The 17,868-nt window shown below is 45.1% G+C and overlaps 1 protein-coding gene across 4 annotated transcripts in view; it reads left to right on the top strand.

The window, feature by feature from the left end:
- Window positions 1–14,031, top strand: part of ALDH18A1 (aldehyde dehydrogenase 18 family member A1) — a 42,392-nt gene extending 28,361 nt beyond the window's left edge. For 2 of the 4 annotated variants that reach the window (XM_059398215.1, XM_059398214.1), the window contains exons 11-18: window positions 871–985; window positions 3,626–3,846; window positions 4,793–4,930; window positions 6,839–7,034; window positions 7,141–7,262; window positions 9,312–9,498; window positions 10,507–10,602; window positions 13,012–14,031. In XM_059398215.1, the coding sequence (XP_059254198.1) occupies window positions 871–985; window positions 3,626–3,846; window positions 4,793–4,930; window positions 6,839–7,034; window positions 7,141–7,262; window positions 9,312–9,498; window positions 10,507–10,602; window positions 13,012–13,193 (1,257 nt within the window). In that variant the 3' untranslated portion in view covers window positions 13,194–14,031. The remainder of the gene's footprint in view (window positions 1–870; window positions 986–3,625; window positions 3,847–4,792; window positions 4,931–6,838; window positions 7,035–7,140; window positions 7,263–9,311; window positions 9,499–10,506; window positions 10,603–13,011) is intronic. The other 2 variants (XM_059398218.1, XM_059398216.1) reach the window with 1 other exon arrangement.
- Window positions 14,032–17,868: the final 3,837 nt, after the last annotated feature.

The raw sequence follows: 17,868 nt of genomic DNA, 5'->3' as shown, positions 1-17,868 counted from the left end.
TTATTTTCCCTTTTGTCTTTGTAGCCTGAGGCCTAAGGTAGCTTTTCATCAATCTGATGTTTTGATCAAAACATCATGAAAATGATGAGACCAAGGAAGCTCCCTAATCCTGCCATATTCCAAACAGGGAAATGGAGGAAAACTGCTTGTTCTAACCCATCTGAATCACCTAACTTACCTATAAAATGCAAGCTCAAGAGCCTGCTCTCTAGTAGGATCCTTCCCACAGGGAAGTAGCAGATGTGAAGAGTCTGGAAATGGAAGCAGGTGGAAGCTGGGGATTGGATTCCTGAGGCTTGTGTTGTTAAGGACAGATTTGAGAGTCATGCATTTAGGTTTCTTCAAGGAAGCACTGTGGCCTGAGGAATAGGAGAATTTAAAACAATACAAGCAGAGAGAGGAAAGCAAAGGAAGAGCTTAGCTTGTCTCTTAAGCCACTTCCCATTGCTCCTTCAGTAATCTCACTCATTTGCTACACTTCTTAATCTAGGTGGGTAAGGATTGGGGTCTCTTGGTTTTCTCCCTTTGGCTGAATTCATTAAATAATTATGTAAAAGAACCTGGGAGTTAAACTATATAGCCAGTGATACCGAGTATGCGGAGGTGGATGTACTCTGCTGATTCAAATGCTGGCCCCTTGGGGACAGATTGTGTCTGTCATTCATTAGGGAGATTAATAGTGAGAGAGGAAGGAAAAAGTGAGAGCTGAGATGGGATTGAAAGGAGGTAAGGCCATTTCAGTGAGTGGTGACCTTGGGTTTAGGAGCAAGACCTGGCTTATTCAGAGGAGTAGGTTTAAAAGTATGCTGTGCGTTCTTCTTGGATGAATGTATTTACTTATTTGTTCAATGTTTTTACCTTTCTTCCTAGAGAGCAGAGATTATCCATCATCTGGCTGATCTGTTGACAGACCAACGTGAGGAGATCCTGTTAGCCAACAAAAAAGACTTGGAGGAGGCAGAGGGTAAAGACCAAGTGACTGGGAGTCAGTGTTATGGAGGATTTCTTTTGGTTTTTGTTCTTTGTTTTACTAATAGTTCTTGTGTCATAGTCTGCCTAAAGACGAGATTGTTATAGAAGAAATAATGTATTATACATCTTTTTTATTAAGAGTTGCTTGCTAATATTCACTGGGCTTTTTCAAATTGTACATACCATTTTCAGCTCCTTTCCCAGATACCCTGGTACAGCCCTCCAGGGGGCTTTTTCTATACCCACAGGTCATGAGCCATGGATACTTTGGCAGTTTCAGTGCAGAAAAAAGATTGAGGACCCCGTCATTTTAGACATTCCACTAATAGCAGCTAAAACTTGAGGCCTTTCCATGTTGCAAGGCATTGTGCTAAAAGGCTTTATAGATAGGATATCATTTTATCTTTATAGCATGGTACCTTTGAGTTCGTTAATATTTATTATACCTATTTTATAGAGGAGGAAACTGAAGCACAAGAAAGTTGACATATGCCTAAAACCATATGGCCAGTAACAGATCCAGGATTCAAACCCATATGGACTATGCATGTAAAATAGTTGTGGAAGTAGTTTGTGAGGCCTGTGATGAGAGATAGCGTATCGTGTAGTTAATTAATTAGTGCGTAGTCCGCCCAGAGCTAGCAACAGATGCCATCCACAAATGCCCCTGAGGTGCAAATGGTAGAGTGGGTGATACAGCCGAACTCACACTGCAGACAGCTAAATATGTAGAGAGTCAAGTCAGCCTCAGTCTTTCTCTCCTTCCTAATTCTCTGTATCTCCACCCTAAAAAAATGGGGGGTGATTTTATGAGGCTTTGAATTTCCTTTTCTCTTGAATAAATGTGCCTTAAATTAAACATTCAGATTAGTGGTCTTCCCTTCAAAGAAACCTTGCAAGGCTGGCTCATCAACATTACTTTGATTTCTTAAAACATTTTGAGCTATTGCTTTGGAACTTCCTTTAGAATTTACATCTGGTCTTTTGAATTTTTGCAGTATTGGAAAGTCATAAAATAGATTTTCAGAAATGGAAGAAATCTTTGATGATAATCTTACCAGTTGTTTAAAAGTAAAAGAATTAAGATCCACTAAGGTTAAAACTTTTGCTTAAAGTCACACAACTAGTTGTTGGCAGACCTCTGACTTTTGATCGGTAATCTCACTCATTTATATCTCCCTGGAAATTCATAAGGACACACAGTGACTTAAAACAAAGTCCTGGGTGTACAGGAGCGTGGTGGTCCCCTTTAACTCAGTAAGCGCATGTCAGGAAATGTATCCTAAGAAATTATTTCAGGCAGAGAAAACCATTCTGTATGCAATGATTCTTGGAGCAGGGTTATTTATCACCCTGAAAACTGCAGACGACCTCAGTGTTTATTAATAACATAGATCTAGTTAAGTGCATTAAGCTACATTAACTCAGTGGAGTATTTAGCAGTAATTACAACAGTTTTGGCAACATGGAAAACACACATGCATTGTGAGGTGGAAAATTGGAATGTAACATTTAACACTGTATTTAAAACTTGTTAGCACATAGGGAGGGACAACAGTCGGGTAGGCATCTGCCTTTGGCTCGGGTTATGATCCCAGGGTCCTGGGATCAAGTACTTCATTGGGTTCCTTGCTCAGCAGAGAGAATGCTTCTCCCTCTCCCTGCCGCTCCCCCTACTTATGCTCGCTTATTCTCTCTCTTTGATAGATAAAATCTTTAGGGAAAAAAAAACACATAGAGAAAAGTGAAGAAAATGGATTGATATAATTGGTAAAATGATGATTTAACTTTTTTTTTAATATAATGTTGGTTCCTCCCCTCCTAAGTAGAAAGCTTTTTATTATTTTACCTTGGTGGATAGAACTATTAAAAAAAAGGAAAGAAAAAAAAGAAAGGGAAATTTTTCATCATCTCATCTCAACATTAACTATAGTAGTGATTTGTGTTATATGTTTCCAGGTGATTTTTCTGGTGTGTGTATATGTGTGTCAGGAGTGTGTGTGTAGACAGTCACACCATGCAAATGGTGTATTTAAATTGAAAGAAAATGCTGTATGTGAAATTATCATAATTCTCTTTAAGTTTTTATTTCAAAAGAAAATATCTTTAATGCTTCTGATTATAAAAATAAGCTTGTTACAAAAAAATTAAAATAATGCTGAGAGAGATCATCAGCAGACATCTCCATGTCCACATGCATATATGCAAAATTTGATAAATGGGATTTTATCATGCATGTTTTTTGGTAGTTTTGGATTTTTCACAAACTGTATCCTGGACAGCTTTCTATAGCAGTTTGTATAGAAACATTATTTGTACAACTGCACTGTAGTTCATTGTCTAAATTTTCAAGTTGAATTTGATTCTATTGTAAAAATGCTGTAACAAGTATCTCATTATATGCAAGTTTGCTCACGCAAATGATGGATTTCTGGAACTGAAATTGCCAGCACAGTGGGTATTGGCTTAGTGCCTTTACATGGTGAACTCTCCTGCCAAGAGCCCCCTAGAGAAGCTGTATAAGGGGCATGTCATTGTCTGCTCGAGACCCCTAAGCTCGTGTCTGTTCCTCACATGGTGCCGTGTGTTCAGTAGAGCAGCTGCGGCCCTCCCAGAGCTGCTCCTTTATCTTGTGTTCTTCACACCTCTTCAGGGAGACTAGCAGCTCCTCTGCTGAAACGCCTGAGCCTCTCCACATCTAAACTGAACAGCCTGGCCATCGGCCTTCGACAAATTGCAGCCTCCTCACAGGATAGCGTGGGGCGTGTTTTGCGCCGAACCCGAATTGCCAAAAATTTGGAACTAGAACAAGTGACTGTCCCAATTGGAGTCCTGCTGGTCATCTTTGAGTCCCGCCCTGACTGTCTGCCCCAGGTATGGGCCTGCCATTGGGTAGGGGAAGAATGTATTTTCAGCACATGAAATAAGTCTCCCAAGATAGTTTTCTTTTTTCTCTTTTTTTGGTGAGAAAGTCTTACCTTTTTTCCTCCCCCAGAGGTAATTTTTGGGACTTTTCAGGTCTTTATGTTACTGATTCTTCCAAGTGATTCCAAAGTAGGTATTCATATGTACATTTTATAGTTGAAGAAACTGAAGTTTATAGAAGTTCTTATTCCTGCCACTTGTAAAGGGTGGAGCTGGGACGTGAACCCAAATAAAACCTTCACAGTACAATGCAGGAGCACATTTCCACGTCTCAGCTCACTGGGGCACTTTATTCCCTGACCTCTTCTAGCTTCCTGCAAGGGCATTCATCTCGTAGCTGGTTTTGCCCATGTGAAAAAGATCCTTTATTGTTAGTGTCACAGATGGTCTCCTGGATGTAAATCTCTCAGGAAAACTTTTAGTAGTTCATGGAAACTAGAATGCAACCTCTTTAAGGAATTTGACTATCACAGGCTAATGTTGAGAAACCGTGTGTTAAAAGATTTTACTAAGCAGCCATGCCTTGATTTATAAGGTGGCATTAGAGGGTTGTCCCACTGGTTACGCACTCTCCCAGAAATCTGGGACCATTTCCCCACCATACTGACCAGTAGGATGATACTGCTTTCTTTGCAAAGCTTTCTTTGCACTAGCATCAAGTCTTAAGGAGCAGTTCTACTTAAAAACAACAGATGAAAAACCAGCACCTGTTTACTCTAGGATGCAGGATGAGAGCATGGGAGTCTTTCCTCCCTTAATCCATGAGGATTAAATGGATTAGGTCTTAAAAAGTGACTACACAGTGCTTGGCACAGGAGGAGTACTCAGTTGAGTGCTTACTGTTGCAATGGTTGCTTTTTCCCTTTGGCTCACTGCTCCCCTCTTTGATCTGCAGGTGGCAGCCTTGGCTATTGCGAGTGGTAACGGCTTGTTACTCAAAGGAGGGAAGGAGGCCACACACAGCAATCGGATTCTTCACCTTTTGGCCCAAGAGGCCCTCTCAATCCACGGAGTGAAAGAGGCCATACAGCTGGTAGGTCCTTGGGAATGAGCCCCATCAGGCACAGAACCCCAGGTCAGGTGTTTGGGTGTTTGAAGCAAAGCTTAGGTTACCTAAGGTCAAGCCACTTGTACAGGCAAGCTTGACTGGAAAAGTGGCAGGTTCTGTGCACCTGCTGACCCTGGATGATGCCAGAGGCTTCCTTAGCCCAAGAAGTCATCAGTGGCTTGGGAAGGCCACTGTCATACAGCTGTGCCCTGGCACTGTGATTTACAAGAATGCCTGGTAGCCCTTCATTCTTGGGGCACACTTACGTAGAGTATCAGGTCAGGGTTCTGCCCACTGGCAGAGTGATTTAGGGCAAGTCAGATGAAACAGTTTATGAACCCATTGTGCAGCATGTGAGTTTGAGGTCATGCTATTATCACTGTTGTCATTGTGCTCATTATTTTAACCATCGTCTTACTCTCCTCAATCAGCAAGTGGAATCATTGAACTGGACTGTAATAGCTGGAGTTTACTGAGCACCTGCTGTAGGCAAGGCAGCTTCCATCCGTACCTCATTCAGCCCTCACAACAACCGTAGCAGGAAAATGCCATCAGTATTAGGGAAAAAACAGGCTCAGTGCTAGAAGTAACTCACAGAAAATCAGGGAGAGTGTAGATTTGAACCTCAGCTGACTCCAGATCCTTCTCTTTCTCTATGGAGGCCCACTTACTCCAACGTGCTGGGATTCTGCTTGCTGTTGGGACAATGTGTGTAAACCCACTGCCTTACATACTCACTGACAAGAATTAGATTTTTTCTATAACAACATAGGGGGTGGAAAGGGCACAGACTTGATGGATTCAAATCCCAGCTCTGCTACATCCTAGCTTAATTAGACAGGTTTCCTTCCAGCCTTCTTCCTACTGCTGTATCATATCCATACAGTAAATTGTGCAGATCTTATATGAACAACTCTAGGACCTTTTCCATGGATCATGTACACACATACATAACTGGCAGCCTATCCAGCTGTAGAACATTTGCAGCACCCCAGAAGGTTCCTGTGTCCCTCCTAATCAGTATGGCCGTCTTCCCCTTGTAATGGCCCCCTCTTTGCTTTTTTCACATTGAATCTGTTTTGGTTATACATATTTTTTTTTTTTTAAAGATTTTATTTATTTACTTGACAGAGATCACAAGTAGGTAGAGAGGCAGGCTCCCTGCTGAGCAGAGAGCCTGATTTGGGGCTCAATCCCAGGACCCTGAGATCATGACCTGAGCCGAAGGCAGAGGCTTTAACCCACTGAGCCACCCAGGTGCCCCTGTTTTGGTTACTTTTGAACTTCATTATAAATGGCATCATACAAAATACACTCTTTTGTATTGTTGGGGTTTTTAAAATTATTTATTTGAGAGAGAGGGAGAGTAGGGGGGATGGGCAGAGGAAGAGGGAGAAGCAGGCTCCCTGTTCTGGTGCCAGGGCTCAGTCCCTGGGATCATGATCTGAGCCAAAGGCAGAAGGTTAACCAACTGAGCCACCCAGGCATTCCTTTGTGTTCTTTTTCTTTTGTTCACCATTATGTCTGTGAAGGTCATCCACAATGTTACCTCAAGCTGTTGTTTTCTCTTGTCTGTCGCCATGTGGTGTTCCATTTACATGTATATACTACAGTTTGTCCTTTCTTCCTTTGGCCAACTTTAGGGTTGTTTCCAATTTGGGGCTACACAGAATAAAGTTGCTATGAACATTCTCGTACATACGTATTTGTATTTCTGTTGTAAGTCACATGACATATGGGTGAAATTAAAAGAGGAGGGGAAAAGGCTATCACCCCAGTGTCTTGACAGGCACTTCATCACAGGATAGAGGTGGTCAGCAGCACTCTGGGTGCTGCTACTTTATATTTCGTTAGATCAGATGTCATTTTTGTTTTTATTCTGTACCTCTTCAGGTGAATACCAGAGAAGAAGTGGAAGATCTTTGTCGCTTAGACAAAATGATAGATCTGATCATTCCACGAGGCTCTTCCCAGCTGGTCAGAGATATCCAGAAAGCTGCTAAGGGAATCCCAGTGATGGGGCACAGTGAGGGAATCTGCCACATGTATGTGGATTCAGAGGCCAGCGTTGATAAAGTCACCAGACTGGGTGAGCTGGATGGGGCCCCTGCTGCTTACAAGGCAAGATATTTATCAGATCCTGTGTGGCTTGGGAGCACGTTACTAGAAACAGTTCTTTGTCTTCCTTTTTTCAGTCCGAGACTCTAAATGTGAATATCCAGCCGCCTGTAATGCTTTGGAGACTCTCTTAATCCACCGAGATCTGCTGAGAACACCATTATTTGACCAGATCATTGACATGCTGAGAGTGGAACAGGTATGACAAGTCCCAGGACTCATACATCACTTCCTGTCTTCCATTTTGAGATTTTGAAGCCTGTGGGATTAGACCAGGAGCAGCTGCCATACCATTTATGGCAATTTAAGAAGCAGTATTTTTTAGCATTTACTGTGGACATAGTTCTGTGCTCAGACATAGTTCTGTGCTCAGTACACAGCGAGTAAGACACATCCCTGCTTTGTCAAAATCTAGTCAATGGAAGAAACCCATATTCCAATAGCTTTATTACAGAGTGGAATGTGGTAAGTGCTAAGAGAGGGCAAAGATAAGACAGATCACGTGGCAGTTCTGTTTCTGGGAGCCTTTTATTGAGGCAGCCTTGTTTAAAGTTTATTTCTGAACACACATTTCTGCTTGGATTTGATTTGGAAACATTGTGCAGAAATGTTTTCAAACAGAGATTTATATGTGTCCACCCCTCCACCAGTGTCTTCAATTACCAGTATTGATGTCCTTAATACGATGATATTTGGGAGTCAACAGTTTGTATAATGTTCTCCCTAGATTGTTTTATTACCATTTCATTGAGGTTGTAAAAACCAGTGCCGATAAGTTTCAGACAAATATATGTTCCATCTTAAGTTTCTAATTGCAAGAAAATAGATGCTCTCCAGGCAGAAGTGGGCAATCTCAGGTTTTCTGGCAGAACACATTGTAAACTTTAATATCTGATGCCATGGCACCCTTTCATAATTACATAAACAAGCGCAGCATTTAGAGAAAGTGGCTGCTGGCCTTGGTTGCTTTGACCCTGAGTATGTCTTTTTCCTTTCATCTTTTACCTGGAAAGGAAGGCCCGAGTCATCTTATAAATGCATGGGCATGGTCCCAATGAGAGCCTGAAAGGATTGTTTTGAAAATGAAAATGCACCCCACAAATTAAAATGGAATTAGATTACATGATCACTCATGTTTGGGACCTTCCTTGATACTATTGGGCCACCTGTGTATGCCATACACTGCACTGAACTGGACTAGACAGGAGGAAAATGTCCTTTAGCCAGGAATAAACCTCCTGTTCCTGATTCAGACAAACCCATGATATCCTTAGTCATTCTCAAGATTGCCTTGCAATATTCTTTGAATCAAAATTAGTCAATATGTGTACCTCATATAATATCTTTGTATTTCCTGAAGTAAACCAGCAGGATGACTTGCCCAGAGCTAGGGCTCAGGGATGGGTTTCCTCTCCCTGAGGAGAACATGGTTGGTCCCCAGGCCTGGAGGAAGAGGGGTTCCAGGAAAAAGGGCCTTGGGAACAATAAGAATAGGACAAACACCGCTTGTTGTAACTTGAGTGAAAGCAAGAGCTTGGTCCCCAAGAATCAAGACTTGAGCACTGCCCTGTGGAGGTCTCAGAGAATGAAGCCTAAGTGCGATCAGACTTGTGAGGGGGGACCCTCAGTGTCCAGCCCCCAGTTCTTAAATTCCTCCAGCCAGGAGCACAATTAACCCCCAAGTCTGTCACTGAGCTGAGCCTAGAGGTGGGGCCTGACAAAAGTTGGAAGTCTGACAAGTAACCACAGTTTGACCTGGCTACCAACTAACTACTCTTTTCCTCTAAAGCACACCTATGACTTTCTGGAGGGAAGGAGTAGAAATGTATACGAGCCATCTCCCCCTTTCCATGTGATTCCATATCTGAGTCCCATATGCAGGGGATGGGATTTTTGTAGTCAAGTGTTCATTTCAGTAAAATGCCAGCGGTTGAGGGCTTATGTTGATAGCCTGTTAAATGCCTTGCACATTCTTAACATTCAGAGGCTTCCTGCTTAAATCCCTGTTCCAGTTTTAACTGAGGGCCCCTTGCTGGCAAGTGGCCAGTCAGCATTTTCCCAAGCAGAGCATCCTGGAGGGTGGAGTGCTGCTTCTAAAGGAAGTCAGGGCTGGTTTAATCATCTGTGCTGCAGCACCCACAAGCTCCCCGCTTCAGGCTCGTCTGGCTATTTGGACCTAGAGAAGAAGTGTGAGCTGGCTTCCTGCTGCTGTGTTTATATTGTCACCCCTCAACTTCCTCTGCTCCAGGTGAAAATTCACGCAGGCCCCAAGTTCGCTTCCTATCTGACCTTCAGCCCCTCTGAAGTGAAGTCCCTCCGAACGGAGTATGGGGACCTGGAGTTGTGCATTGAAGTGGTGGACAGCGTCCAGGAGGCCATTGACCACATCCACAAGTACGGCAGCTCGCACACAGATGTCATCGTCACGGAGAATGGTCAGTGCACATGTGCACACGTGCCTCAGGCATATGGCGCTTGGTTTTTCCACCTTGGTCTCCATGGGGTCCTGCTCCTCTCAGCCCCTCTGGCTACAGGAAAACATAGTCTGAATAGACTAATGATAATGCCTGGCATTGGTTGTATTTATCCATCTGCTGCCTCACTGTATTGTCGCAGTGGCCCCAGGGGAGGAGGCAGGGAAGAGATGGTTAGCTACTCTGGAGATGACTCATTCTCTGTCACAGGGATTACCATTTAATCCAGACAATAGTCTCTCCAGGCTTTTGGAATAAACCCACTTACAGCTGAGGAAACCCAGGCTCAGGGGGCTGAGGGCAGAAGCAGCTCTTCACACACATTCATTCATTGCACAGATGTGTACTGAGAGACCTCCAAGTTGTCAGGCACTGGAGGCCCAGCGGGAAAGGCAGCCAGCATGGCCCCTTAAGGGATCTGTGGTTGGTTTATTGGGGAATCACAACACTGCCAATAATAATAGCTAATGTTTACTAGCACTTACATGTGCTAGGCTCTGGGGTGAGTGCTCTGTGGATGTCAAGTCCTTTTATCCTCCACACAACTCTGTGAGCTAGGTGATACTATTAGTCTCCATTTTGCTCAGGCACAGAGAGGTTCAGAAACCTGCTCAAGGTCACCCAGCTAGTGGGCATGGCACGGAATTAGAATTCAGACTTAGGGATTCTGGTTCCGGAGCCTTATAAAGAGATAGTATGTTAAGCTGTTGCAGCATGAAGGGTTTGTCTACAGGAGGAGATTGTATTCCAACCCAGTCTTTTCCAGGCAACTACTCTTCCCATAACAGACACTGATGAAGCTGGGTTAGCCTTCTTCCTTTTCAGATTTTTCACAAGTCTGCATGTTTAATGCGTGGGGAAGCTCTTCAGGGCCCTGGGCCCAGCCCTGGTCAGTCACCAATGTGTGACTATAAGGAAGGATATTTTCCATGGGTCACCCTAACTCAGTGTTCTCTCTTTATGCTGCAGAGAAAACAGCAGAGTTCTTTCTCCAGCATGTAGATAGTGCCTGTGTGTTCTGGAACGCCAGCACTCGCTTCTCTGATGGCTACCGGTTCGGACTGGGTAAGAAAGATTCTGATCACGAGAAAAAGAGGCCCCTTTGTGAATCACCGTGTCCAAGGAGCTGGTGAGGGTGGAGGAGACACCTGTTCTTTGAAGTCACACATGCTTGATTAAGATAAAAGAGAAGAATTGTGGGAGGGCGGTTGATGAGAGAGAATCCTCAGAGCAGCCATGGGCTGGGAGAAGTCCTGTGCTCTAAACATTTTGTGTATTAAGAAGGTAGGTACTTGTTTTTCTTTTTCATAGACCTTTGAAATTCAGAGAAGTGAAGTAACTTGCCCAAAGCCCCCGAGCTGTCTCCCAGACCCACACTTGGACAAGTCCAGAGTCTGGGTTGTTCCCGTTACAGTACGGGCAGACATGACAGTCATGACAGGCGTGCATGCCGAGGTCCCTCAGGAGCTGTTGCAGACTCACTCCTTCAGTGAGACAAAGCCAGGTTACCTGAGAGGGATTCCCCGTGAGGACAAGACAATAGAATGTTTTAATACGTATGCTGGGCTTAAATAGGCAGTATCAAAAACAAGTAAGTCCAGAGGTGCAAGGTTTATTTCTAAAGCATGCCTTTGAAACAAAAAGCTTCAGAAAAGTAACTTTAGAAAAAAAAGAAAGGAAGAAACCCCCCCCCCTTCTCCCCATCCCTCATTAGAAATAAAGTCAGGGGCACCTGGCTGGCTCAGGTAGACTATACAGCTCTTGATCTCAGGGTTGTAAGTTCGAGCCCCATGAAGAAAGAACAAAAGAAAATCTCCATTCCCCAGTATAGAGATTTTCAGACGGACTCTGGTTTTCAGGGGTACCATTGTAAAGAGCACCAATAGGCATTTGTGACACATCTGAGAATTATTTTAATTCTTCTGAACTTTTGAATAGATCTGCCTAGAGAACAGTTCTCACTGAATTACTAAAGGTTGTTAAAGAGAATTTTATCCAGTTATTCTTAGTCATTAGGCGCTTTACTGTTAGTTACCTATTTCTGTTATGTTGGGGTTTTGATTTAACTGTCACATCCCTTCCTTTCACTGATTTTCATTTTCCGTGTTGTTGATGAGGAAATAGCAGCATACTTTTAGGGGCTGAGGTACCTAGCTTTCAAGCAAAAGTCCAGGATGGGGAAAGAGCAAATGACCACTCCATCGTCTGTCCATCACGTGCTCAGAGCAAATGCTCAAACTCTGGTTGAGTTAAATTCCTATGAAGTGCATTAATAACAGTGACAGATGGTGTTTATTGAGCATTTACATATTCTCAGCGCTGTGCTAAGTTTATCACATGCATTGTCTCACTTAGTTTTACGTGATGGGTTCTATTCTGTTCCTCGTTTTCCAAATGAATGGAAGCAGAAAAGATGGTTCCACCATGTGCCCGAAGTCTTGTGGTCCCTATGCTATTAAACCAGAATTCAAATCTGGTGGTCACACTGTCCTTGCCAACCACTACTCCCTGGCACGTCCTCACTCAGGCTTCTGCACTGCTGGTCTCTGCCTGCGGCGCCTCTCCACCTGCCCCTCCACTGGCTGGATCCTTGTCATTGTTCAGGGTTCAGAGGAAAGTCCCTTTTCAGGGAGACTCTCCCTAAGCACTCTACTCGTGTGGCCCCCCGTCTCACACAGTCTGTCCCAGCACCCTTTCGTGCACTCCTAGCAGCACAAGGAATTATTTGCTAAACTATTCTTTGACTGCCTTGCCCACAGAAGTATGGGCTCTAAGATAACATGACCTTGCCTCCCTAGGGCCCAACATGGTACCTCTTGCATAGTACATGCTCAGGAAAATTGTGATGGACGAGAGAACCCTGCTTCCACTGTATCCCTTGCAGGACACCCAGCCAGACCATGGAAAACCCCTAACGCCATGAGTCTAAGCTTAGAGCAAGAGGGAAGGAAAACGAATAGTCGCCTTCTGTGTAGTCAGTATTCGTGTAATTCAGACAGTTATTAGACGGTAACTGTCTAGTGAGTGCCTATGTACTAAGAATTCTGGGGGATACTGAGAACAGGTCCCATCCCTTCCATTCTGGGACTTAGAGAATAGTTGAGGAGATGAAACCTTGATACTGGACATTGTTGTATGCTTCAAAAAAATGCCTGAATGTCAAATTATGATACACAGTCTAGACACCAAGCAGATATCAGCCAGCATTCCTAGTATTGTCAAAATGCATTTGGGATAAAAGTGTGGAGGAGAGCCCACACATTGTGTTTTGTCAGAAGTAGAGGGCTTATGATTCATAATGACCAGAGGACACGTTGAAGGGGACCGTGGAGCTCAAGCTGATCTGGGAAGGATGGAGCAGGAGTGGGCGGGGTGAGAGGGTGGCACATGAAGAGAGGAAGAGCTGTGGGTCTGCTGGGCGGATAGGAAGCAGGGACTGGGAAAAGCCGCATCCTCATCCATGCTTTTCCTCAGGAGCCGAAGTGGGCATCAGCACATCGAGGATCCACGCACGGGGACCAGTGGGACTTGAGGGACTGCTCACCACTAAGTGGCTGCTGCGAGGGCAGGACCACGTGGTCTCAGATTTCTCAGAGCATGGAAGTTTAAAATACCTTCACGAGAACCTCCCTGTGCCTCAGAGAAACACCAACTGAAAGCATTCCAAGAAGAGCCAGGAAAGATTCAAGAGGTCTTCACAGTTAAACCTATCTTAAGAATGTCAGGGGATGAGCCATTTCTCATCTCCGACTTCGTGGAAGGGTCTGCCTGTTGGAAAGTGCACCCAGATGCTTCTGGGCTCCATTTGGCTATGCCAGGGATGGCTAATGTGCATATTCCAATTCACCCATCTCTTTTTTAGTTAGAAAATAATCGCTATGAATGGGGGCTTCGCTTAATTGCTGCAGTTAGGGACGTCGCTTCATATGGGCCAGTTCCCTTCGTGATAGGAACAAAAAGGTGCAGCTTCCCCACAAAAAAGTCAACGGGAAAATCACGCTGCTTTTACCTTTGTATTGCCTCAATGAGGTAACATCTCCCCTGACGTTTGGTTGGCACTAGAGCCCATCACACCTAATATGTTTTTCCACATTTCATCTCCTTACGCTCACACTCATCTTCAAAAAGGAAAGGCTTGGAATTTAGAAGAGGGACAGCCCTTCATTTCAGCATTCTCATCAGAAACAGTCGCAAAAATTGACTGAATCATTTCCACGGGGAGGATTGACCTTTTATATTTATTGTGGATTAAGATAAAGCAGCATTCCAGACGCTTGTGCCTCTCCGAGCCCAGAAGATTCAGCACGACTGGGGATGCTGTTGGAACCTGGAGCTGCGAGTCCCGGGATGAAGTATCTATAGCAATTATGCTTGAAATTTTTATATAAATTATTTTGTCATCCTACCCTTTTCCTCCAAAACAAAAATTAGAAGGTTATTTTAATACTTTGGATTCTTCCCCCTTTTTGAGAAATAAAGTTCTTATGAAAAGCCTGTATGTGTGGTTAAAGTCCGCACCCTCGCTTGCCCTGGCCCTCTTCCTCTGCCTTCCCTGGGCCCCATGCCTGCTTTGACACGCTGGCTCTTCTCAGGAAGCTGGTCGGGGAGACTGTCTGTCTGACTCGTGTCCATGGAGGCAGATCCCAAGGGATGAACCCAGCCTGACAGAGGAGAGGAAAACAGGAGATTGGGCCCCAGAGCATCAGGACTGAGAGAATGGTGACAGAATGAGGTTGGCGGGTATGGATAGCACAAGTGTGCTGCCACGGTGCCAGGACCACACACCCTTCACTCGGGCAGCTGTGGTCCCAGACCCGACATCCTATTTACTTCGGAAGACCCTCCCTCCATCCAGCTCCTGTTTTAGGGTCCCTGGTGCTCAAAAGTTTGCAGTTGAAAGCTCTCTTGTCTCATGGGGGCCCTTCCAAAGAGAAAAGCTCTCACTGACATGCTGCTGCTTAGCCTTCAAGGATGTTTTATGAGCAAAAGAATCACAGTGTCCTGTGGAGCGTGTTCTCAGGCCGGCTCCCAACTCTCCCTCTCATCCAGACCCTTACATGGTCCGGCAGGCCACCCCGCCCACCCTGCCCTCGGATTGGGGAATTCTGGCATAGCTTGCCTGAAAAGGCAATAGACAAAAAAGTTCTGCCAGAAACTGTATGGCAGATACCACAATCAGCTCCCAACAGACAGCAAACACCCCTGGAGTCGAAAATAGAAAGTGACCCAAGAAGGCCGGGGCCCTTGGGGAAGACGCCACTGAGGAGGCAGGCCTGGATCCGGGCCCTGAGCAAGATGAGTCACAGGAGTAGGGCGAGGGCCGAGCACTGGGACAGGGGACTGGTCCAAGCAGAAGGCCAGAGGTGGAGCTGAAACAAAGGTCTGTGGAGCAGGGAACACACCAGTGCAGGGCAGAAGTTCTAAGTGAAGGCATTCCATCCCAGAGAGCTGACCGCAGAAGAATCCCAGGATGGCCACCCTTGGGGCAGGGGACGGAAGTGGGGTTTGGGCTGGAAAACACACCTAAAGCTCACTCATCCAACAGGGCCATTCCCCTATAGCCACTTCAGGCTTAATCCTCTTCTACAGAGGCCATGGGCCATAGATATTTATTTTTCCACTAAAAGTAAAGAGATTTCCCCAAAGGAGGGTCAAAAGGCAGCCATTCCCTCGTAAGTATTCTCCACACTGAAGTAAGTGTCTTCAGTACTTATGGTTTGTCCTGTAGGAAGGGGGCTTTTTGTTCTAAAATCCTTCCTGTGGTCCTGCTCTTTCTTAGCTACCAACCCCGGACAGCAGGCTGTTGAACCTGCCAACCCTGGCGCTCCCCCCTACCCCACCAAGCGGGGAGAAAACGCCCTCTGGGATATGTAAGATAACAAGCATTTGTCAAGCCATTTACTTGAGTTTAGGTTTTCTGCTACAGCCAAAAGTATGTGAGTGATACAGTATATACATTATGATTATGGGGCTATTGAGAAAAGTATTCATATGGTGTATCCTGGGTGGCTCAGTGGGTTCAATGTCTGCCTTTAGCAGAGGTCGTGTAATTGAGCCCCACGTCTGGCTTCCTGCTCAGTGGGGAGCCTCCTCCGTCTCCCTCTGCCTCTCCCTCTGCTTGTGCGCATGTGTGCGCTTGCAGCGCACTCTCAAATAAATTCTTAAAGTATTCTTATAGAAAGAAAAGTGGACAGTCTGGAACTAGATTTTTTTTTTTTTTAAGATTTTATTTATTTATTTATTTGACAGAGAGAGAGAGATCACAGGTAGGCAGAGAGGCAGGCAGAGAGAGAGGAAAAAGCAGGCTCCTTGCCAAGCAGAGAGCCCAATGTGGGACTCGATCCCAGGACCCTGAGATCATGACCTGAGCCGAAGGCCGAGGCTTAACCCACTGAACCACCCAGGCGCCCCTAGGGACTAGATTATAATCAGTGTTATTTGCTCTGGATCCCTTATGTTGTGGAACCATCTCTCCTGTGTTTTGCAGTTAACACAGGAGACAGGACAGCGCAGAATACACGCGGTGAAGCTCCATCAGCATTAGCCACAATTAGCAGTAGGGCCCTTCCTGGTATGTCTGTCTTAATGTTCCCCAGTGGTTCAGCTAGCAGCAGTGCCTACAGGTGTTCACTGACCTCTTGGTGAAACAGACCGCTTCGGCAGAGTTGTGGATGCAGCAGGAGGTGGGAAGGGAGGTGCCTTCTCTGAGACCCTTGGACCATTAGGGACTTGGTGTGAGGGTGGTAGCCAAAAATGATCACACATCTTTACTGACTGCAGCTCATTTATGAACAACCAAGGAGTGTCTTCATTCTTACCTGGTCATGAACATGAACATTTCCTTGGAATCTATTAGGATGGATGGTGGGCTACATGTTGCAGTGTCTTTTCTGCTAGTGTTTCTGGCAAAAACCAATAATTCCATAACTTCTCCTACTGGCAGAACTCTCATAAGGAGAAAGAGTTTTAAAACTTAGCTCAGTACTCAATGAGCACCTAGTATGTGCTGTGTGCTAAGAATAGGAGACACTCCTACCCAATGGTTTGAAGCTTAACCTGTCTGAGAATTGCTGTTCTGTCCCAAGATAGTCCCTCTCCTTAACTCCCAGTCTTTACCACCTTTTTGACCCCCATTCCTAGGAGAACCCTTTGGCCAATAGGAAGGCACTGGACAAACTGCACTCCAGGATGGAAGGGAGGAGGATTCACTGCCACCTCAAAGAAAAAGCCACTCGCTCTTTATTCCATGTGGCCCCGACAGTCCTCCTACACTAGAGGGCAGTCTGGCCGCATGGACCTAAGTTGGTCTGCCATCTGCTCTACCCACCCCACCCCCATCCCACCCCCACCCCCACCCCAGCCACCCTCAGGTTGTCCACCTGCAGATGAGTGCTGGCACAGTAAAATGACTTTCAGAAACCAACTTGCCTAGAGGGTAAGAACACAGGTTGTGGTTTTTTTTAGACGAGGGACAGAACAGGTTTGGACCTTGATTCCACCATCTTCTAGCTGTTTGCTAGGGGTAAGTGTCTTAACTTCTCAGAACTTTGATAATGGGTTTTGTGAGATTATATGTAAAGCACTCAGCACAATGTCCAGCCTATAGTAAACCTTCAAAAACTGTTAGCTGTTACATTTATTTTGTTCTAAGGAATATCTTTCTCTTCTTTCTGGGCATTGCTCTTTTATTTAAAGCACAGAGATCTCTTCTTAGGAAATGTGTTTGGGGACACTATGAGGAGATATCTATTATGTATCAGGCACTATAGTAGGAGCCTCGCATGTGATGTCACAGCAGTCTCAATGAGTGACTTGTTATTCCTAGTTTATAGGTAGAGAAACTGAGGATAAGAGAGGTTGAGTAAATTGCCCAAGGTCACACAGTTAGGAAGTAGTAGAACCTTGACACCTGGGCTTCAGAGCTCTTCCCCACCATGGCAGACTGTAGCAGTAGTATTTCCTTAGAAGCTTCTTATACCTTAACCCAAGATAAGTTGTAAAGCTGAAGAAGGAGGTTGCCATAGCTACTAACTGGACCCCTTTTCAAGTAATCAGATCCTAGGTCGGCTCCAGCTTTGCAAGAGGAGATGCTTGTCTGGAAACTCTCCTCAGCACCTGCCCCTGGAGGGAGCCAGCTGCACCTGAATTATTTAGAGAGTCTCTAGACACTTGATACAACGAGCAGGTGTGGATGCTTCTCTGACTTTCCCTGACATGCCTTTACTTACCCCTTTTCCCTCTCCTTAGTTGCCTGCGAGGAAAAGGAGGCATCAGCCTACTCCACAGTGTGTACGTGTATATCTCCTCCCCATGATTATTTGTAAGTGGACC

Source organism: Mustela nigripes, chromosome 4 (genome assembly GCF_022355385.1).
Source record: "Mustela nigripes isolate SB6536 chromosome 4, MUSNIG.SB6536, whole genome shotgun sequence".
Classification (NCBI taxonomy): Eukaryota; Metazoa; Chordata; class Mammalia; order Carnivora; family Mustelidae; genus Mustela; species Mustela nigripes.
Note: the sequence above shows the minus strand (reverse complement) of the source record. Positions and strands in the feature narration are given on the sequence as shown.